Raw genomic sequence first — 24,690 nt, forward strand, 5'->3', positions numbered from 1 at the left:
CAGAGCAGCCTGGTGTTCCTTTATGATGTAGGAACAGTGGGAGAAAGCTTATGCTAACAACTGTTGCTATGTCATAGCAGTGAATTACTGGATTTAGAAACTAGTCATTCATTCTGTTGGCTCTCTATTTTTTTATTTATTCTGTATTTATTACATTTTTGCAAATTAACAAGCATGCATAGATTATACAATTGTTCAAGACATTGCGCTTATATAATGGCTGTTTACATAGGCATTTCTATCTGTCTTATCAACCATAGTGTTTCTTGTATTTTGGTTCATTTAAATTGTGCCATTAAAGTAACTGTTTTATTTATCAATGACGTATGTAGTCTGTTACTACTTGATGTGCTTCCGGTGTGTGTAGTGGTGTCAACTGGCTGCTGTTATTGGGGCTTGCCATGAGTGCCTATGCTTTGCTTGTGCTTAATCCTATTTATTGTTGAACTGTGGAGGCGGATTATAACTGATAAAGGTCAAAATAATACTTAATAGGGAATAGGTATGAATCTCGTAACTGGCTCCTGTGCACCCCAGGCATTGGTTCCTTGAAGGTGATGTGTGCGGCTTGCGCTTTGGCGGTGGTTGCTCGTTTGGTGTGGGGCATGTGTGTGAGTATGGTTTTCTTCCATAGAGTCCTGCTGGGACCGGTGCAGGTTATGGCTTAGCTTCCGTTGGGGTCTGAGGTGGTGTGACAACGTTCTGCGGAAGGGTCAGGGCAGTTAAGATTGTGTCCCAGCTAATGGCAAAGGAAACATTTGGAATTCTTAGTGTATCCTGCTAGAGCTTGGCATCTCCATAACATTTGCAATAGGTCTGCTTAGGCATGTGTGCATGCCGAGCCTTCTCGCTCAAAGTACCGATTGATTTTCGCAGGCTTGAGATATGCCCTGTGAGTAATGTAAAATTGGATTTGGCACTGGCGCACGTTCCTAGGGACTTGCGTCGTATTCGCCAGTACCGAGGCCCATTCCGAGTCTGTGAATTGACGGCCCAGGTCTGTTTCCCAATGTTGGCAAAGGGGCAATATGTTAGCTGCTGTGTGATGCCTGAGTGATGCTGCAAACTATTTGGTGAGGTGCCCTCCTTGTCCCATGACATGCAGATATTGTATTGTATGATGTGTTGTTGGCTCGACTGTTAAGTCTCCCCTCCTAGCGGTGAGTGCCGCCAGTAGAGAGCGGTGGAGCAAGAACTGACCAGGGGGGGTAGGCCACTTCCACCAGCGGCGTATATGGGATTAGTGTGCCTTCGTGGTATCGGTCTCCTATGTCTTGGATCCCAGACCTGTGGCAGCTACTTAGTTCTATTGCTGTGGTGGTTTTGATGCCTATGGGTGTACCCTCCATTGGTAGGGCTGGCGCATATGGGGTAAATGCATGGATGATATAAGTGCCCTGTGATAGTATCCGTGCGCTACTGTCAGTAGCTGTCAGCTCTCTATGCCATGTACAATCAAAATGGGTACTTGTTTCTAAGAGGAGAAGTTATAGAAAAGGTTTATGAAAGAGCGTAAATAAGTGGTCGGTTAGAAAATATGGTTCTAGGGGGAAGTCTTCCTTATTTGGAAGTATTGCCCTCACACACCCATGTGGGTGTCATGCTTCATCATTTGGGGTATTGCTCCTCATGAGGCCCAGTTGCAATGCCCCATGGGCCCCGCGAGAGGGCTCTTTGTCAGAGATCGTTTCTCGTATCAGCCGTGACAATGCATGCAGGTGTGTGGGGTATCGTATGTAGAGTGGAAAGTGTGATCTAAAATTACCTAAAGAAAAATAAATACAATGTTATTCAGAGATCCTTAGGTAAGGTTAAAAACTGAGATATGGTAGTGTGCACTAAGTTAAGACGTGCCCCTACTCAGTGAGTGTGTTTGTAGAGAACTGTCCAGATTTCACTATTCAGTTTGACATGTTTCACACTGTGTCGGTCCAGTACTGGATCTCTAGCGTTTCTTCAGGACCAAAGAATTTGTGTTCCCAGACCCTGATTTAGGGTGGGTGTCTAGAGGCTTATTATCCTCAATCCCTCGTTGTGATACAAAAGATCATAGGTGTCTATATCATGTTCACCCCAGTAGGAAACCGTAATTCAACCCCTACTCATAGGCCATAGTGTACCTTAGGTCAAGGCAGAGGACCACAAAATAAATGCGGTTTGGTTCCAAGCGCGGTCAGCTGCCCATAGCCTATTCCTCGTCCTGCCTGCCTGTAGATGCCAGCCATACTTAACAAAAAGATTAAATAGAGGTAAAGATTTCAAGAAATATCAGATCTGGATGTTAAAAATGTCCAGCCTTTTGCATTCAAATTAATTGACTTTTCAGTAACCATGGAAATAACCTACTGTATGTCAGGACTGTGGTATATTTATGGTTCTTAAATATGCTGCCTGAAAAAATATCTTGCAAACCATAAAAAATAGAAAGTTAATACATTTGATATCAACTTAAACCATGGCAATGTATGTTCAGTATTTTTTCGTATTTGACTTCTTTGATTGTTAAATGAGTGACATCTTTGGCTTCAAGCTTCCTACCACCGGTGCTATCACTGTTTCTCTTTGCTATCCTTCATATTTACAAATGTGTTTTCTGCAGCAAATCTAGTTTAGATTAAAACATCTTTTTAGCAATCTCCTAAAATATTTATTGCCAGACACTGTCAAATGTATCCATAGCAGCTACAGTTCTTTCTAGCCTCCGAAATTTGCTTTTAGGTAGGTTTTCTTTCAGGTGTCTTGGGTAGCTTATTCTCATAGGTAATCTAGGTGTCTTAGGTGTCTCTTTACATCATATTCTCATAGATAATCTGAATCCACAAACAAATATCACGATTCATCAGTGTCCCTTGAATAATATTGCTTTGTTTGAAAAGCAGCTGTCCTCAAATTTGGAGAAAGTAAGTGAAAATATGCCAGAAAGTTTCCATCAAAATGTAAGTAAACAGCATCGAGGCCTGGTTGTGGGTCTCTTAAATGATTTGAATAATATTGTAAAGCTGGCAAATAAAGGAGGAGCCTTCTTAATTGTATAAAAAAGTTATGACACGTCGTTTATTGCTGATAAGCAGGCTTCAACGCACATCAAAACCATATCAGAATAGCAACTTTGTATGTGTTATTTGGGACTAGTGGGGGGAAAATATTGCCTCTGGGACAAATTTGCAACACTGTAGAGAATGTTTTCAACTGATGATTCACTATATCAATGGCATATTTGTCATTTGAAAAGGAGGCCCTTATCTACCAGGAGGATATTTTAAAAACTCAATGAGAACATGTGCGGCATTAGATTAAAATTAATTGTGTATCTTGACTTTAAGGGTATTGAGAGCTTAAGTTAATAGTTGCATGAATATGATGTAGCTAGAATACAGTTTGTTACAGAATGCACCCGTCAATGTGAGCAATAGACAAAAGAAAACCCAGTTAACATCAAGCGTTTAAAGGGTTGTACCTGAGGATTTCTCATATTCTATGGCTCAATTTAGCAATCAGTATAGTGAGCTGTGAAAAATCCCACACAGTCTTTGGAATGTTCCAACTTCTGAAGCAGATCTTGACTTTTAACAAAGTATTTCAAGTCTTTGACTTTTAACAAACTATTTTTCATTAGATACAGACACTCTCTAAAAAATACAGGATGAGATTATACCTTGATCATTGAAATACCTTCTAATTTGTCTGCAATATTTTAGGAACAATAAATAGTGATGAAAGACTGATGCAAGATTAGCATTTTCCCGAGCTGTTTGTATATAATCAATGCATATGTGACTATTTGCTGGTGGAGAAAATTATACATTTAATCCCTCAAGTAAAGAATATTAGATAATTTCACAATAATCAAACAGAAAGACAACAAATATGCCACTGCTTAATACTGTGCTAAACTTCATTGAGGCAGTGACATTGCATTAAATTTATTTGATTTTGGCAGACGTAAAATAATAGAGCAGGGGACCAACACCTTTTCCTTAGAAGATTGGAAATGAAATTAACGCTCAGATTGAAAAGCACCTTGCTACATTATAGAAACACAGAATCTGACTTACTTGTGTTTTTAGAGAACTGAAGCCTTAAAAAAGACGCACAAGAATATTTTATTCCACCAAAAGTGGTACCGGGTGTGTACAGGTGGTACAGGATATCTACTCTAATTACTCCTAACAGACCACCTTTTATCACTAACAAACATATAATCAGCCTTCCATCATTTGTCCAACCAACACCCTCCTCTTCCAACTACCATAATAACACTAACGCACAACACATACACTGCACACCAACACACTTTTGAACTCTTGCAACAAACCAGTCTAAGACAAACACTCTTACCTCTACTTCATTCCCTTCTACACATAACATACACTCGACTCATAAACATATTACCACCCCTCTACCTTACAATCTCCTCTCACAAACAATACTATACAACCAAAACCATTGCATGAAACAAATACACCAGCACCCCCTTTCACTACTCCTCAAAAACAAAACATATCACACACACCAGCACAACAAGATCTTCAAAGCACAACACCTCATAATAATTACCATCAGAAAATACAAACATACACCCACCTTTCAAACCACACAAAGGAACAAACCCCAATGCCAAGATTTCTCTCTTCCACCACATCTAACACAGATACAGCAACACAGCAACTCTCTTCTAACTGCCTCTCATCCATTGGACAATTTAGAACCTTACTACATGACCTACATGCTAAGCCATGTGCCGAACCTCACAACTTCGCTTCCCCGTGTCTACTGCACAACACTATTACACCACGAAAACAACACAGCACACCAACTCACACTCAAACACCATCTCCACCACATACACACGCAGACCCTTCTTAGAATGCTGGATGAGGAACATGATACAGAACAGCTACACGAGTGCTATCTTAATACAGCCTATGCCAGCACAAAAAAACACACCTGCTACAAATCCACACAATACTGATCACTCTTCTGCAAAACAAAGTCTCGCTATCATCAAAGACCATTCTCTAAACTGTCTCCTAATAAATGATCGATCCCTCTCTAAAAACAAACATCACATCTACGACCTTCTCACAGATGCAAAACCATGCATACTATTCATAACTGAATCATGGTTGGGAGAGGATATGGCTCCAGTCCTGCATGAAGCTGTTCCTCTAGGCTATGAAACGATCATTCAAAATCATATAGGCAAAAAAGAAGGTGGTGTAGCTGTTGTGTTCAGGCAAACATTACATATCTCAAAAGTTGACGACATCTCCACAAAGAATTGTGAGGCTCTTCTAACAAGTAACAGGATGCAATCCTACACTGTCTTTCTCCTGTAACTTTCTTCTCCTTTACAGACCTCCACCTAGCAAGGTGACATTCCCAGGTGCACTTCTAGACACAGTTTCAAACCTGATAACAATACACTCCAACCTATGCATTCTGGGTGACCTCACCATTTGGTTTGACAAACCCAATATGACCCATCCAAAAACAATAATCCCTGGCCTAGATGCACTGAACCTGCATCAGATTGTCCACAAACCCACACACATTGCTGGACATATCCTAGATGTCATTTTTTGCTAATACTGAACTAGTTACCTTTCAAACTATAACTCCAGTCACATGGTCAGACCAACACTTGCTTGCTTTCCAACATAAAACAACTGTAAGCAACTTACCTAAAACTACCTCACATCCATCTACCTATCAGCCGTGGAACAAACTCAATTTGGAACACTTAGAAACACAACTAACATTCAGTACAATAAATTCTTTTCAAAATCTATATGAGTAGCTACAGGAAGCTTTTGACATCCTGATACCACTAAAAAACCACACAACAGAACAAAAAGAAAAAAGTGCTTCGGAGAAACATAGAAATAAAAGACATAAAATAACAAATTAGAAAACTGCAACGTAACTTGCTTCAAACAAACCCCAAACAAGATAAACTTCACCTAGAGAAAATTAAAAGATTATACAAGTCAGCTATAAAAAAAGCTATGAAAAGGTATATATTCAGACATAATTCAAAATGCTAAATGTGCAAATAAAGAATTCTATAAAATACTCAATAAATTTTGCAAAACAAATTGCCTAGAAGGAACTCATCCTGTTCCTTAGAGATTTCACAGACAAACTGGCAAATCATTACACGGACAAAGCAGACACATTGGACTTGTGCTTAAAAAAGAAACAAAGCTCCAGCACCAGCACAAACCCTTGTACAAAACAACAATCCAAGAATACTCTAACACAGCCTCTTCGTTCCTTCCAAAACAGCTCACAGAATAAATTTATGGACCGGGTCAAAGCAAGCAGGCCTGCCGGCAGCCCTTCTGACCCGAGTCCACCACAAACTTTCAAGACAATTCTTTTACCAACCTCTGCTGCCCCTTCAGTAAGAAGAATCAGAAAGAATTCCTTAACTACCGGAATATTTCCAGAAGAACTCAAAAAGTCACATATAATAATAATAATAATAATATGAAATTTATAATGCGCTCAGCTTACCCGGGGGCATCCCGGCGCAACAGACCAGAAGGAGAGACTAAGCTGATCACTACTATGGAAACAAGTGGGTCTTAAGAAGTTTCCTGAATGGTAGGATCTTGGGCTCTGAGCGAATCTTGAGGGGCAGAGAGTTCCAAAGAGAGGCCACTTGTACAGAGAAACGCCTGCCCCCAGAACGAGCTCTTCTTACTCTCGCTAACTGCAAAAGGTGTTTTTGGTCCGAGCGCAGCAGACGTGGGAGTTTGTAAGGACGGGCCATGTTAGCAAGGATGGGGGGGCATTTGCCATGTAAAATTTTGTGGGCTGTACATAGCGCTTTAAATTTCACCCGCTCCTTCACGGGGAGCCAGTGAAGCACTTTGAGGCCCGGAGCAGCAGACTGCCTTCTGGGAACATCCATAAGGACTCTCGCAGCTGTGTTTTGCACCTGTTGGAGGGTTTTGAAGGTCGTTTCGGGAGCACCGAGAAACAGCGCGTTCCCATAATCGAGCCTCGATAGAATCAGGCCACGGATCAACAGCTTCCTTGCTGGATCAGGAAGCAAAGGTAGCACCTTTCGAGCTGATCTCAGTAAACCAAAACAAACCCCTGCGGTCTTCCTGGCATGAGTCCTGAAGGACAGGTCTTCTTCCAACCATACTCCCAAGGACTTGATCTCCTTCTTGGGGGATGGTGGGTCACCAAGAGACCGGGGCCAGCAGCTCGCAATAATGGAGGGGCTGGAATTGCCCAGGAGCATCAGCTCGGTTTTACCTCCATTAAGCTTTAAAGCGGAGATAGACATCCAACGATAAACATTGGCAAGGCAGTCGTGTAACACCTCAGGTTGTTCCGCCAGCTGAGTGAGGCCCACCACCAGCTGAGTATCATCAGCATAACTGATGATCTTCACCCCCGAAGGGGCGACCACTCTTTCAAGTGGAGTCATATATATATTAAATAGGGTAGGGGTCAGTGATGAGCCCTGCGGGACTCCACATTGAAGGGGGATTAGGGCAGATTGCTCTGACCCTTCCCAGACTTGGTAGAAACGGTCAGAGAGAAAAGATCCCAACCATTTCAGGGCCGTCCCTGAGACACCTACCTCTGATATACGCCCTTTACTGAAGAAAACAAACTTGGACCTGCTGAACCCTGACAACTACAGACCCGTTACAAATGGACCTTTCCTGGGCAAACTGATAGAAAGAGCAGCGTTCGCCCAGATGTCACAATTTATTGAAGAGAATGACATACTTTCAGACTTTCAAACAGGATTTCGTCCGGCAAGAGGCACTGAATCCGCCCTCCTTGCCATCTGGGTTGACCTGCAGAATACAGTAGACCGCAACAGGGTTGCTACGCTACTCCTCTTGGACATCTCAGCTGCCTTTGACACGGTTGACCATGACACTATGAAACAAAGACTCTATGAAGCCGGCATAGAGGAAGCTGCTCTAGACTGGATCATGCCCCACCTTCGAAACAGAACTAATGTTATCCATACCCCACAATTCTCGTCCAAACCATACTCCGCAGAAGCTGAGGGCCCTCAGGGCTCTAACATCTCGACCATGGTTTTCAAATTCTACATGAAGTCATTACAGGTACTGGTCAATCAATTTCACATCACGTGCTATAACTATGCAGATGACACGCAAATACTCCTTCCACTGGAATGCCCCAAAGACATTGGAAAATCCCCAATTTTCAGTTGTCTCATAGCCGTGGATCAGTGGATAACTTGGAGCCATCTCAAATTGAATACTTCCAAAACGAAAATACTTACGTGTGGCGATTGGAAACATTATGACCCACTTGCTGCCTGGCCTTATGAACTGGGATCACTTCCAGACTACTCCTGCATTTCAAACCATGAGACCACATCTCACCTGCCTTGAAAGCCCTGCATTGGTTACCAATTATTGCCAGAAGATCCACGTTCAAGCTACTTTGTATCACCCACAAAGCAATACATTGAATGGGACCACTCTTCATCAGGAATAAAATCACCAAACACATTCAACAAAGGAACATCCACTCTAAATAGGCATCTCGCCTCAAAATACCAAGATGCAAGAAAAAAAAACAGGGGTGGCACATCCTTCTCTATTCAAGCAGACACACTATAGAACTCTTAACCCCCAACATAAGATCCACCCACAACCACCTTATCTTCAGAAAACCAGTCAAGAATTGGTTCTTCCCCACATAAGTACCATACGCAAACAGAAATTTACAGTATATCCCTCTGTATATAAGAATTTATTTTCACTATAGTCATGTACCTATCTTTGTGTATTACTTTGCATAAACATGTAAAATAATTTGGTTGTTAAAAAAAACATCTTTGGTCTACATGTACTTGCTTCCATTGTGCATCTATGTAACTTCCATGTACTTGGATTGGGGTGTGTCTGTTACTTTTCTCCTGAAAAAGCATGTCCCATGCACTACCCTTATTCTCATCCTGTACCTCTATCAATATCTTTAATCTACATATACTTACCTCCTTTATGCATCTATAAACTTTCAATGTACTTATGAATCTATATATTTACCACTTTCTTTTAATTTAGCATTTCCAATGCACTACCATATTTCTCAGCCTATACATCTCTCAATATATCTTCTAGCCAAACTTTCTGACCACTTTCATACCACTACTATGATCCCAAAAATAACCCTTTCTAGGCTCTCTCCTACTCTACCCTCCTTGCATCATCTGACACCTCTTTTACTTTACCGAAAACCAAACCTTTCCAAACTATTCCCTCTGACTCTTCCCCTCCAAAAACCCTTTTTACTCATCCAAAAGCGTCCTCCTACTACTAGGACCTAAAAAAAAATACTTCACTCTTCTATCCCTCTATTATCCTTTTCAATCAAAATAACAGACTAACATGTTCCCTTCTCAAATTCCATATCCCACTATACTAATTCACCACTAATCCTTTAAGGGTTCCAGAGTAGCATGATACTCACCAATAAAGTGTTTCAACACCCCATCAGGGTTACAAGCGCTATATAAATGCAAACCTTTTTCCCTTTTTAACCCCTCCCCAACCATTCTCAATCCAAATAACTGACTAACATATCCACCACTCAAATTATTTTCATGTTTCACCATAATAATTCAACACTAATCCTTATGGGTTCCAGAGTAGTGTGCTACTCGCCAAAAAAGCAATTTAAAACACCATCAGGGGTAGCAACCTCTTCCCCTCTTCTATCCCGCCGCCTACCCTACTCTATCCAAATAACTGAAAAACATATCCACCACTCAAATTACTTCATATTTCACTATACTAATTTTCAACACTAATCCTTTATGGGTTCCGGATTAGTGTGCTACTCACCAGAAAAGCGATTCAACACCCATCCGGGGTAACAGGTGCTATATGAATGCAAACCTTTCTTCCCCTTCTATCCCTCCGCTATTCTTCTCACTCCAAATAACTGACTAATATCCACCACTCAAATTACTTTCATATTTTACTATACAAATTCACCATGAATCCTTTATGGGTTTCCAGAGTAGCGTGCTTCAACAACCCATCAGGGGTAACAAGCGCTATATAAGCACAAACCTTTTTTCCTTTTCTATCCTTCTGCTATCCTTCCGAATCCAAATAACCTATTCACCAATTAAAATTTACTTGCATGTTTCACTACACAAATTCAACAGTAATCCTCTATGGGTCCTGGAGTAGCGTGCTACTCGCCGAAAAAGCGATTTGACGCCTCGTCAGGGTAGTAAGCGCTATACAAATACAATTACAATACAATACAATATGTTTCTCTCTGCTCGATGAATTAAATCAAAGTTCTCCTATAGAATCTCTGTATCTTAAAAAGCACTTCACGATTTGTAATTTTCTCAGTTTAAGTAGGATTAATAATATAGGAATCGCTCACTAAATGTAAACATTCTGCATGTTTATCAATTGAAATTCTCTTTAGCTGCAGGAAATGCTTCTGTATTTCCAATGAGATTTAACTTTAGAACACATCATGTCAAATGTTTCCTATGCCCGTAATTCAATTGAATCAACTTAACAATTGTAATCATGAGTATTGTTTATAATTGTTGTACATATCATATGAAATGTGGTTGAAAAACTGTGATTCTGACGCCATACTTTCCAATGACATTGTGCCTGCCTGAACCATGTGTCATGGTTGCCACAATAACTGTAATTAAATTTTCCTGTGTTTGCAATGAAACTTCCTAGCATGAAAAGCTCTTCTTTTTGTATGAATGCTTTTCTGACACTTGACTCACTGCTTTCGGATATTATGTCATCAACAACCAGTCAATGCTGAGAGGAATGTCTGTGTCTAACTTGCTGTTTGGCGTATTGCACAAACTTACAGTGCACCTATTACTACTGGGTATATTTATTGTTGTGCTTCTTGAAGAGAAATGCTCACTTTTAAGAAATATTTTGAACCAAAATGAATTGATTAATGATGAAAATCTCTGACTATTTAAGAAACTTTGCTCAAGAGGACCTTAGGCTTTATTCACAAATATGTAGTAACCATAGAGGAACTGTATCACACTGGCCCGCACACATATTATTGTACCTGTTAATTGGTACTTTATTTATATATAATTTGTTAATATTTGTTTAAAATCTTCTTTTTGATATTATCATTTGTTACATATGAGGAAAATGCCAACATTTTTCCTTGGGTATAATGACTTTCAGAGGATCAGACAAAACAGTGATTAAAATTACATATTTGTGTTATGGTCCCTTTAGGCTTGGAAATCTTGTCTGCTTCCTGGGATATGAGGATCTAATGAGTTTGCTCCCACTAAATAATCCATTTGGATTGGTAGGCAAGAAACTCCTTCAGTGTATTGCAAATAGGACATTGAACTCCCAAGGAAGGGTAAGTGTTTATGTTTATGCTTTTGGGATTTATAAATGTGATGTACACTGTGAAGTTCTTTGGTGTGATAGGAATTCATAGAAGTAAAAATACAAACGGCACAGTGTTAATGTGGTTGCAGCTAAGATTATAATGCTTTCAGAAATTCAGGAAATCTTCATGCTTTGTAAATCTCAAAAGGAAACTATTTTAGCTGCCTGAGTAAAAGAGACACCACAGGGCTTTTTTTGATTTGGAAAATCAGTTCCATAGAGGTATTATATTGATGAGAACCAGCAAGGAAACTGATCCATAAATGAGAGACAAATTTGACCTGCACTAGGAGCCAGGCAAAGGAACTTGTGTATTAAACAGTCTTGAACAAAGAACTAACATAAAACTTTTAAAGCAAATTCAATGTAAGACCTCTTTTTCAGGCTTAACAGCAATTTTAGAAGCTGAAGTCTCTAATTTAAGTTTGTAGCAATCCCCCAGTACGCTGCCTAACACCAGTCTAATCTAGATGATGCAATGGAATTGACTATAGAAGCTTGCTAGGGGGACTAGTAAAGCTGGACCTCCAGATGAGCAAGGCTGGATTTAAACAGCCTTCACCAGCAAAATCCTAGTCTCTTGGGAATGAAACTTAATCCATTTATCTTTCACTACCATGATTTGACTTTAAGGAGGCCCTTGTGAAGCTGTACAGAAATAGATGTTCCATAATTGTGACTCATTTAATGAACCAGTATTTTGGTTTTGTCCATATTTAACATATTTAGTTTAAGTATTTTGTAGCACATCTCAGCTGAAGGCTAGATTAATAATAGTCTACAGTGGCACCCAGATCACTTCTTACCTTCAGTATGGTCTTGGTGTGACCTGTATGTATTTAGAAAGAAGTCCATATGATTGCAGCTGTTAAAAATGAATAGTGAGAAACCCGAAGGTCCTCCCACATGGGGGAATGCTTGTGGATTCGTATAGAGGTACTGTTTATAGATAGATAGATAGATAGATAGATAGATAGATAGATAGATAGATAGATAGATAGATAGATAGATAGATAGATAGATAGATAGATAGATAGATAGATAGATAGATAGATAGATAGATAGATAGATAGATAGATAAATAACGGGTCAGACTTTAAAGCTCAATGCAGGATTTTATTATCTGAGAGTAATGATTGTCAGAAGAAAATAACTAGACAGAGCAGTACATTGTTACAAAAATGTTCTGCATATTGACAGCAGTATCATCCCGTTCTCTAATAATGTGGTAAATATTAATAGTCACCATTTGCCGACATTTCTAACAAGGGAGCAGTGGAGGAGCCGTCTGTTTGTCACTCAAGAGCTTCTGAATGACTGGCCCACATTGAGAAATAGACAAAAAAGTACTCTTTTTTTTAAATCTAATCCATGTAACTTGCCTCTTGGTAACGAATTAATGATATTGGCTCTTCCTTTCATAATGACATAAATTACAACTCGCCTCATCTTATTCAAACTAATTAAAATCCTTCTAATCCCCATAGGCATGTGAAGCTATCTCGTATTGTCCAACAAGTTTTGCGACTATATTTATTCGGTTGTGTATTTATAAATAAAAGTTTTTATATCTCTCATTCACTTAAAAGTACAAGGCACTGTACGTAACAACAACTCTAATAATAATAATGTGTTCACAAGTGTAAGCAAGAGAAAATATAGAATGTTGTAAATGAGGACAGCAGACAGCGGAGTCAAAGCAATGGTGGACTGAAGCCTAGGTTAGATAACCCTAAAGATAGAATACCGGTCAAACTGTATGTTTCCTCATAGATGTCATAGGACTCATTGTTAATAATGACATATGGAGAAAACTGAAGTATTGATAATTGAAGCAAACACGACATAAGTCTACAAAGAGGGAAGAGTTAGGGATCTTTTTAGATGAAGTATGAAAATTAGTTTTCTGACGCTGCCTGGGCTCACTGTGCCACTAGACTCACTGGATTCAAGCTAGTCTGGCTGATGAGGAGTGATGCCCCGAAACCGGTCCCAGGATGCTTGTTTCCGTTCCAGGGAGGACCTGGCTTGGCAGTTCAGTCTGGACTGTTCCCATGACGCACAGTGTCAAGACTGATTTGCATATGTATAGGTCTAAACTGGGGTGGCAAAGTGAGCAAAAGAAGATGGATTTGTCCCAGATCTTTTGACTCACGGAGAATGTTTAATTTGCTCTGCATTCCGTCCATCATCTGTGTGTCTTTTGCCTGAACAACAGAAGCATGGATTTTGTTTTTTTGGGGACTGGTCGCAAGTTCTATAAAAGAGTGGCAATTCTAGAAAGAAAGAATGTAGTTGTGCATGCGCCCTCTTGAATTTCGAATTTTCCAGGAGCGGAGTTCTTGCTATTGAATCATCTTCCACCAGCAGATAATTTGTGGAAGTTGGATAGATAAGGGAGTTTAAATTTTATTCTGGACTTAACTGGACGTTACTATAGGTTGATGAGGATCAGGGTGATGTGATCAAACGTCCTAGTTAATGATAGTAGTTTGGCTGTGAAATAGAGAGTAGCTTTAAGATGGTTGGGTGTTGAGGGCAGAGAATATTCACTAAGGAAAAATACCAGTTCAAACTAATTACTATAGTACATAACAATGCTGAGTTCCATCTCAGCCCAGCTGTACCAAGGCAAAGGAATCCATAGTAACCAAGAAAAAGTCTGGTTTGTCACTTCATATCTGGTATGAGCTTACAAAGCCCACCCTTTCTGTTTCAGAAACAGAACAGCTGTCGGATGGAGCTGTAGAACACATTAGCCTGAACTCAAATGAGGAAAGTTCACACATTACACTTACTGATGTTTCAACAACCAGTCTCTTAGCTTTAAAATATTAATCATTTATTTGTGCACTTAAATGTATCTCCAAAAAAGGGGTTTTAATAGGGTAAATCTGATCTCTTCTTAATCTAAAAATTGGCCGGAAGAGTCATGTCACCAGTTGGTTGATTGTCTTCTAACTAAAACGTCAGATTTTACACAGGCACTTACATTTAAGCATCCCAAAGGGCAATCCTTCACAGTGCTTCTATCGCTGTGTGTCATTTATAGTTGTAGAGACTATTGTGCAATGATGGAGGAGGTCGTGAGAAAACCTATATAGTGTCTTTGTAAACACCAGTAAGCACAAAAAGTAATGTAATAAATGCATGAATTAATTTCAACCACTGACAACTATTCAAGCTGCTCCAACTTGAATAAAGATGTTACAGAGCATTTTTTTGTTACCCGCTATGTCGCCCTAGACAAAGACCAGCTACCTGCATATCAGATTCGGTCTCACTATGGTAGGACCAGTCCATCCCACATTTTCAGACCAGGTCTCATGTAGAGTAGAAAACTGTCAACCCCAGTAAGCTTTGAGCCTTATTTGGCCTCATCAGTGAGGTGCAGCTGGAGTCCGATTGTACATTGAGCAGTGGAATCCCCTCATGGTATGAGCACTGTGCTTAAGACATTTTGCTTTGTGAAAAACACCAGGACACCAGACTTATTAATGCTTCCGCAGTACATACATGGACAATGACCCTGCTTCTATTGGAAAAAAAGTTAATGGACTGCAGGGATTCAGACATCTAACCTACAGGTTCCGTATAGATCACCATCTTACCTCTATGGCTAGTTTGTTCACCTCTGATGGATGAATGGAAACAATGTGTGAAATGCATAATGAGTTAGGAAGGATTTGTATTGTAGACATGGGTACTATTACTCCAAAAGTGCAATGTTATAGGGCCAGCTATAAAGACTGAATAGAGAGATTCTCTAAAATGATGGACACTCCATATGGGATGAAGTCTAAATTAAGGAAAAAGATTGCTAATGAGAGAGATAGTGAAATGAGGTTGCTCTCTCATTATTCCACATCTAACTGAATAAATCTTGAGATATAGAATGCAACACAGACAAGCTCCTAAATTATCTTCCAGTATATAGAACGCACTTGGCATTGGTGAAATGTTTTGTTTTAAGTTTTTGATCATGGTACACTTTTCTTTGGAACTCAGAATGATTGCTCCATAGCGTGCAATGAATGAAACAGTTCAGCAATGTTACCTAACTAAACATTCTTGCAGTTGAAGGACACATCACACATAGCAGTATTTGGTTTTATGATGCTCTGGTGTACTCCAATCATTTTGTTATAATGTTTTAGTCTTTGCACAAATTCCTTATTGAAGAAATAATCAGTGCTGCTGCTTAAAGAGCGCCAATGATACCTCGAGGAAATCGTCAGGGGGAAAATAAAGAGGTAGCCGTAGAAAGAGGGTTGGATAAGTCTCTAGGTGTAGGACCTAGCAACCTCAACCCTGGTAGAGGCCTCAGGAAGAGAGGTATTGAAGAAGCACACAGGCAAAGAAGGGGAGATATGATAGATGGACGCCCACCAGGATTACAGTCAGAACGACGTGCGGACCTTTGGCTCTTTTTGGAGCCTATAGGTCAGCGAAAAGGTGGGAAAAGAGTTAGAAAAAAAAAAACCCAAATCGCTCCCAACTCCTCTCTTCATTCTCGAAATGTCCAAGCCTATGATATGTTAGCTCAGAAGACCTTAAAGAAGTAGAGATTTTATTAAACACCAAAGGGGAAGAAGTAACTAAGGTTCCACTTTATTCTGCATTAGTAAAAGTAGCTCTGGAAAAAGCAGATTCAGAGATGTTTAAAGAAGGTATTAAAATAATAAAAAGGGTGGAAATGCAGACTGATAAACAGAGGAAACCTTTCCTCAGGATCCATGCTGGGTTGGTAGACCGGCAAATAAGAATGATCAACTCCGGGTGGGGTAAGAAGGAAGATTTTGAAAACAATAGCTCCTAAAGATCTAGGGTGGGACGATGAAGATGTGCTGGTCGGGAATAGATATTGAGAGCTTGCATATATGGAATGTGAAGAAAATGGTTACCTGAGTGATATTGACTAGGAGCTAGGGTCGTCGCACAGCCTGTCTATATTATCTTGGAATGTTAATGGTTAGAAAAGTATAGTGCTCCAGGAAAGCTTTAAAAACATTCTTAAGAATACTGACATTGCGTGTTCACAGGAGACCTGGCTGTGCGATGAAACCCTAGTTACAGAAGGATTTACCCATCATGTAAAGCCAGCAAGAAAGAACATATCTAGTAGACCGTCAGGTGGTCAACTAACGCTGGTATCCACAAAGATTGCTAGGAAAATAGAATCCCTTGAATTTAAATGTAATTGGGCGCTAAGTAGCAGAGCGTTGACATTGAATAATAACCCATGTAATGAAGGTATATGTATTGTCAATGTGAATATCCAGAAGGGAAAGGGAAATGATGATAAGGTGGACTTGGAAAGCTTACCTACCTGAGAGATGTGCTTTTGATGTTGGGTGATTTTAATCACAGACTAAACCCCTTAAAAACATATTCATGGTGCACAGATTTGTTAAGAGCCTACAATATAGAGATCGCTAAGTTCCCCAGCTGTGACATTTTAACCCAAGATGTGGAGCTTAGACAGTTGTTGGGCTCCATGTGCCTGGTTTGTGTAAATGGAAGAATAGATATGGATTGGCATGCTAAGCGCACCTTTACAATAGGGCAGCAAATGTGTCCGATAGATGATATGTTTATACAGGCTTGGAGCTTCAAATTAATCAAACACTTTGAAGTGGGAAGGGTTGAAGGTAGTGATCATTACCCACTGCTGACGAAATGATACGCAAAAAGGGCCCTTCTAAGACAAAGAGCCATACAAGTACAGGCAGAATACCCAAAGCGACTTACAACTCGTATTACAGAAGAACATATTAAAAAGCTAAGTGCAGTCCAGTTGACATTCGCATTAGAAAAAATACTACCAGAGGAGGCTATTACCTGGTATGAATATATAATAAGACAATTGGTGGAATGTCTTAGGATAAAAATTAAATGTGGTAAACCTGAATTAGCAAGTAAGGGAAAATTACACATTAATATCAATCCATGGTTTGATGAGGATTGTTGCAAAGTAAAAGCTAGCATTAGGCAAAAAGAAAGAAGCCTTAGAGGTAGACACAATGATGAACTGCTACTTAACCTTCAGAAACTAAGGTCAAAATTTAAAGCAATCATTAGAGATAAAAAAGAACTTATAAGGACAGAAGCTGGGTGAAGCTATTAGAGGTAATTGAAGAAAGAAATCTGAAAGGCTTCTGGAAATTAGTACAAGAAAGCACTGGTAAAGTTTTAGGGTCTTTGCAGTGCTCGGTGCCGGAGGATAAGTGGGTGGACTATCTGGAGGAAATTTATGGGAAGTGGCCAAGGATGGAGGAAATAAACACCATCGCATGGCCAGGTGTAAGGGAAGAAGTAAAAGAGCACTTCTTCCCCAGGCACATTAGGAGTCTAATATCTACGTTAAACTTAACTCGAGCCGCCGGCCCAGATAACCTTCCGGCTGTCACTATAAAAACTAAGCCAGAGTGGTGGTTAGAGTTCTTTTTTAATATGTTCCAGGGGATTCTTAATACAGCTGCCATGCCAGATAGTTGGAAAGGGGCAATTGTAACACCTATACATAAAAAAGGTGATGTAAATTCTCCCAAAAACTATCATAGTATTTGCTAAAGTAATTCTGGGATTACTCAAGGACTGTACAGATGAAAAACAGATAGTGCCCCCAGAACAGGGAGGGTTTAAAGAGGGACACTCAATGGTTGATGACTGTTTTCCTCTCCGGTCCATCGCTCGGAAGTCGATCGAGCAGAGGGGTAATTTGTTCTGCTGCTTTGTGGACTTCCACGCAGCATTCGATCTTGTGAACAGGGAGCAGCTGTGGGCGACGTTGTAGGGGTATAATATCCAAGGCGATTTATTGTCATTTATCCAAGCCCTGCACACAGAAAACTGGGCCCAGATAATCTTGGATGAGGATAGAGCAGTGGCGTCACTAGGGGGGTGCGGGGGGTGCGGCCCGCACCGGGTGACACCATTAAAAGGGGTGACACCATGGTCCGTGTCAACAATAATCTTGGCCGGCGGCCGGGTAAGGTTCGACAGACAGTAATATTATTTTGCAGTTTGGTGTCACGGACTCCGTGACACCAAACTGCAAAATAATATTTCTGTCTGTCGAACCTTACTCGGCCGCCGGCCAAGATTATTGTCCGAATTAGGCTACGATTCAGGCATCCGGACGTCAATGACGTTCGAAACGTCACGCACGTCGTGACGTGCCTCCCGGACTTGACGTTTTAAAAATCCATCTGCTTCTTTAGAACTGTAAAAACAGCGCGGGCTGCTAATGCTCTCCAGAAGCCCGGCCTCCTGGCTCATTGTGCCAGACAACGAGGGCTCCTGTTTCCTGCACATGGCAGTCGGACGGTGTGCAGGTTCATAAATTTGACTTTCATTTTACCCAGCACCAAGGGGAACATGGGTCGAGCGTAGAGCCTGGCTGAGTAGTGGTGAGGAGGGATACACAAGTTCTAAGAGCTGAGAGCTGAAATGTGCACAAAGAAAGTGAGTTTTTCATAACTTTTTCATAACCCCTACGACTATTGTAATGTTATGTTGATTGCAGCACCGTCTACTCAGAAAATTGTTCCAACAGCACTGTAACAAAGCCTTTAACCCATATTTAGTCTGGTTTACTGACGTTAATTTGAGACACATTAATACCGGCCCCAACTCTAAAAAAAAAAATCATGAATGAAACGTTGCTCTAAGTAGAGAAGATAACTAGTTAAACAAAACTACAAAGCATTCGGATTCGACGAGGTACGACAACGGGTATTAATTCAAAGTTGCGCAGCTGTGAAATCCGATTGCTCAATGTCTGCATCTTATCTCTCACGTGTAAAGGCACGTACTGGGCCGCCGCCGGTGACCACAGCTGCGCCCAGTCTGAGATCCATTCCAGAGCCCTGAAGCTCACCACAAGCGCTAGCCCCAGCAAAGGCAACTGCAAGGCCTCTGCTGCGGCCATTCAAGGTGGCTGTTGTAAGAGGCGTCTCACTAAACAAGCGCGGCTGGAGGGATAAGTGGCCCTTTACATTAAGAAATTATTGACGCTTTGCACGAGATTATGATAAATAGACGCATGCTTAAAGTCTTCTACGAAGGTGCTGGTAATCAGAAACCGTCCGCTGTACAGTAAGTTTTCAAAACAGGTGCGTTCGGTACAGAAATACTGTCTCTCAATCCAGTCAAAGGAGACCATTGTGTGAGGGAGGTCTCAAATCAAACTTCCTTACAACTATAATGTGGACAGTAACACTGTATGTAGTGAAAAATCATGCTCCTATGCAAACGTTTTTTGTTTGTAAATCTTTTGTAGTAAACTAGTTTTAGTGCAAACATTTTTATTCGAGCAGTAGTATGTAATCTACCAAAATTATTTTCTTTTTTGAGCAACCAAGTACATAACATATAGCACCCATGAAGGTTAAGTTCCCTGAGCCAGGAACAAGGATAGTAAGTTTATATCAGTGACCCATTCAGTTCTTGCCCTCTCTGCAGACTCCGCTCAATATAAGGTGTTTGCCTTTGGTTTTGGCTGTTATTTAGGTCTGGCTGTAGAGTACACCTGTCTGGTATGCACTATACATAGTGTGTGCTTGGCTCCACACAGCAAAGTAATTCTCTCTCGCCTCATTTAATTGAAAGTATGGTGCATCAATCCACCCTCTAGCAAAGCGCAAGTGACTACTTTGCATCTCAAAAGTATACTCATTCATCATATTGTGACATTTAATTCTTTATCTCCTATGTACATTCTATATAGAAATTCGCTCTTTGCTACTTTTTTCCACAGCACTGATAAAGCCAACACAATCTGTACATGCCTGTGTTAGCATAATTTAGCTAATTAAATCCAGATCTACCAGCTTTGTCAAGGCTGGTTTTGTATGAGGTGAAAAACATTTCTCTATGCCCGGAAACAGTGTAGCCCTGAACGGGCATGTAGTGTTCTTGTGCTGCCAGTAAACCTGTGTCTAACTTTGCATGGATAGACTGGTGCCATGCATAGTGTGTGTGTCCTGTACTGTCCAGGACATGTGTGTACCTGCACATGACTCGCGGGTGCCGTGTGCATTTTAGTCCCTGTGTAAAGCCGTGTAAGGGTATCTGGGGGGCATCATGGATTCATGATGTAAGTCGTGAGGGGGTGACACCATGAGTTACCCGCACTGGGTGACACCAACCCTAGTGACGCCACTGGGATAGAGGATTGTCTCAGAGGATCCAGATAGGTAATGGGCTGAGACAGGGGTGCGTACTTGTCACCTTGCTCTTTTTCCTGTTTATAGCTGACCTGCCCCTAAAACTAAGAAAGCTCAGAGGAGCTAGCCCGAAACTAGGAGGAAACCACATCTCCTGTTTACTATACGCAGATGATCTGGTAATTATGGACCAGACGGAGGTTGGTCTACATAGAAAACAGTTCCTCAGAGCAGCTTTCTGCCCGCTTGATCATCCTAGAACTCTCCGTTCTTCAACGGCGCATATGCTGAAAGTCCCTCGAACAAAAAAGGTCAACTGGGGTGACAGGTGTTTCACTATCTCTTCATCCAAACTCTGGAACTCACTGCCCCTCCACATTAAAACCGCCCCAACTCTCCTTAGTTTCAGGAAGAAACTAAAAACCTGGCTCTTCCCAGCATAATGTATCACCTCAGCGATGGTTCTGTACTCTAGCGCCGAGACACCCCTGGGTATTTGCGCGCTCTAAAAATGGCTCAAACATAAACATAAACATAAAACTAAATATATTTAAAGAATACTGCCAAACTAAAAAATCAGTTGTGAACATGCAGAAGACCAAAATCCTACGTTCTTCTGGTATCTGGGCACAGAGATGCTGGAAAAAGTAACAGAATACAGATATCTAGGGATGTGGTTCGCGAGTAACCTGCAATGGTATACCCATCTTGAAGCATTAAAAATAAGGGCATCGGCTTCCATGAAGGGATTAAAAAGATTTAATAGTATATATGGAGAAATGTCCGATAGACCGGTTTTAAAGGCCTATCTAGCAATTATCCCTCCACAATTCTTGCATGGTGCAGAGGTACTCTATTTAAGTGGCAAAAATGAATGGGACAAAGAGGAGGGAAATATCCTTAAAAACTTGTTCTTGCTGCCTAGATCCTACATGGTAGAAGCAGCAAGATTAGAATTGAGAATCACCTCATGGGGTATAACAGCCTGTATGGCTTTACTACGTTTCTGGCAGTGGTTAGGATCAGGTGAGGACCAAAAAATCTCACAGTGGTGTAAAAACGAAATTGCCAACAGTGAGCTGACCTGGGCTAAAGAGACTATAGCCTCAATTAATGAAGCGTATGGTGTGTTAAAGCTAAAATTGTGCCCTCAGTCCCTCTATTTAAAGATAGATAAGAAAGAACTTAGGACACCTGGAATAGAAGTGTCTCGAACCCAGGACCAGGAGTACCTCTTACGGAAAAGCTCAGTTTCCCATATGGCCTCAGCATGGAAAAATTATTTACATTATCCCTATATCGACTGGCTACCTAGCTGCCTGCTAAGGCGTGAAGTGCTAAGACTGAGAATTGGGATAAATCCTTGTTACGCGAATAAAAGGGTAAACAACTCAATGATAAACAGCAATGGAAAATGCACCTGCAGTTTAGGTACCACCTCTGATATTCTACATATATTATTAGATTGTTTGAAGATTTTAGATATACGAAGAGAGGTTTTATGTCCGATTTAAAAAAAATATGATATTAAAAATAGGATGCAAGCTGTAAACCTCTTAGTGGGAATGATGAATTTAGATATAGCCTGTGCCATCGGGAAATATATAATTAAAGTTAAAGAGTTCCTTAAATGTAAAGAGTACTGATGAAAGTTAGATCTTTTAAGTTACAAGGAGAATGAGTTATTAATGGAGAGAAGTATTGTGAGAGAAATACTTGAAGGTCTATGTGCCTCAAAAATGGAATAGTTGAGTTTAACAAATTTTAGATGATATTTAGCTTCCATTTTAAAGATACATGAATTACAGGCCTAATTATAGATTATATGATTCTGACTTGCTTATTTTATTGAATGATATGCTGTTTAATGTATACTTTTATGGTTGTAAAAAAACAAGTAAAGATTTCTTGACTGAGTGAGTCCTCAGTGCTGCCAAACTGATGGATCAGCTAGGATGAGTCGCTTAGTTACCCTATGACATTGTTGATTTAAAAAAAACCACATATTTTATTGAATTCACAGTCACCTCAAATTCCACGTTGCATATCAAATTATTCTTGTTTTTCAGCACTACAATATGTGAGCTCAGAATCACATACAATGTGTACCTATGAGATTAACCAGGTTCCGTTAACTTCCCCCTTTTCCCGCTGCCCCCCTTGCAGGTTCACCATCACCCTACGACATTGTTGATGCACTTCTTTCTGTATTGTTGTCTTTAATTTCCTCCCTCAGATTTCTTTCTTAACTTCCAGAGCCTTTTGGCTATTTGATGTTTTGATTCCAGGTGGCTCATGCCTTAGCAAAGTCTCTGCAAACTGTAAATATTACTGCCATGGACCCAGAGGCGCTTGATTCCTGGGGAGGGATATTGCCTGAGCTGGGACTCAGATTCATACAGAGACTGTCCGTTGGCCAAGTGGGTGGGATCCTTCCGAAGCTCCAACTGACTGACCTGACACCTGCTCAAGTGAGTGCTTGCTTTTCATGTGTCAGAAACTGTCGACCTCTGCTTCCTCTACTTTCACACTTACTTTAGGTAACTTATTTACTGTCATCATCCATGTCTTTATTTCATTGTTTTACTTTCACTGACTCTCTAAATTCCTATTTGAATGCCCTTTTAACACTTTCTTCTCCTCATACTCACTCGTATGTTCTCTTATTTTTCCCTCTATATTCCTTTTATTTGCTGCCCTATATTTGTCATGTGAGAAGCTTGGACATTTAAAAGTAGCAGTAACATGATTTCTCTGACAATTGAACTGCTGCTGTCTTGGCCTTATTGACCATGCGGGGATAAGTGGGTTTCATAGTTTATATTTGTAAAATAGTATTTTTGCAGTTATTCTCTCATTTTAGAAGACAAATCATTTATAAATATTCATAAATACATATTCATAAATATTCATAGAAACATATTCATAAACATAAAATTTAGTCTCATTTCACCTAAGTGTGCTAATAGCTTCAATCTTAATAGGAATTTCTGGGTTGAGGCATGCACTTCCTGCATGAAACAATGGCATTGGGCTTACATATTTCACACATATTTCATCCATCAAGCAATGCCCTTATGAATGGCTTGTGGTAAAAGTCTTCTTACCACACTATCAGACGCAACATGATTGCAATATTTTCCAGCACACCTAACAAGCTGTGCATTTACTTTAGAACTACATGGTCTTGAGTTATGTCAACTTTCACTGTTGCAGGACTAGTTCCTCACTGCTATCACATTTATTATAGTCTTTAAAAGACAAAGCTTAATCTTAAAGTAGAAGTCATAAAATAGAGCATCATATGAATTCTTGTGTTACTTTAATCTCCCCCCGCAATGCAACCCCAAAATAAAGAACAAAAGACATCCTCTTTAACCTCATCGATACACTCAATGCGGTGCAGCATGTCAGACAACCAACACAATCCAAAGGCCACATCCTCTATCTTGCCTTCTCAACATCACCAACACTCCAATGCAAAACAACCACACCTTTCTAATGGACCTACCGCTCTGCTTTCCCTATCTCCATGCCAAGCGTACTACCAACAAACCAAGGTCAACACAGAAGAGCAGAAGAGAAGACCAAACCTTGAGATGCTTTCAAACACTTCTCCATAGACCGCCTAATGCTTGAAGTCAACCCTCACTGCATCAACCCCACGTCCGATGCCAACACCCTTCTAAATAACTTGCTGAAAATAAATGATCCATTCAAAGACAAAAAAGAAAATATAAGAAAGACTTCTTCATACTGAACTTCAGCCACTCAACATGCAGACACCACATCAGAAACAGCAGAGTGCTACACCATCAATAATAATAGAGTCACCAACAGAAGCAGAAAGCTGCTCAAGACTATTAAGCACTGCATCAACACCCTGCCAGACTCACCTATTCCTCACTCCACAGAACATTGCAAAGCCATCAACCTATTCTTCAGTGAGAAAATGCGGAAGATAAACAGTTTCTCAATGATACCAAGCCTGCTTCATTTCACACGCTCACCCCTTTCAATAGATTCCCGCAATGATTAGCATTCAAAGGTCTATTTGAATACTGAGTTCCATCAAAGCATTTCTTATG

The 24,690-nt window shown here is 40.4% G+C and overlaps 1 protein-coding gene across 1 annotated transcript in view; it reads left to right on the plus strand.

Moving 5' to 3' along the window:
* The window catches only part of STRC (stereocilin), a 446,062-nt gene that overhangs the window by 168,684 nt on the left and 252,688 nt on the right, over positions 1 to 24,690 (plus strand). Inside the window, exons 10-11 of the mRNA XM_086957009.1 lie at positions 11,268 to 11,400; positions 22,891 to 23,073. Coding sequence (XP_086813135.1) covers positions 11,268 to 11,400; positions 22,891 to 23,073 — 316 coding nt within the window. The remainder of the gene's footprint in view (positions 1 to 11,267; positions 11,401 to 22,890; positions 23,074 to 24,690) is intronic.

Source organism: Lissotriton vulgaris, chromosome 2_1, assembly GCF_964263255.1.
Source record: "Lissotriton vulgaris chromosome 2_1, aLisVul1.2, whole genome shotgun sequence".
Classification (NCBI taxonomy): Eukaryota; Metazoa; Chordata; class Amphibia; order Caudata; family Salamandridae; genus Lissotriton; species Lissotriton vulgaris.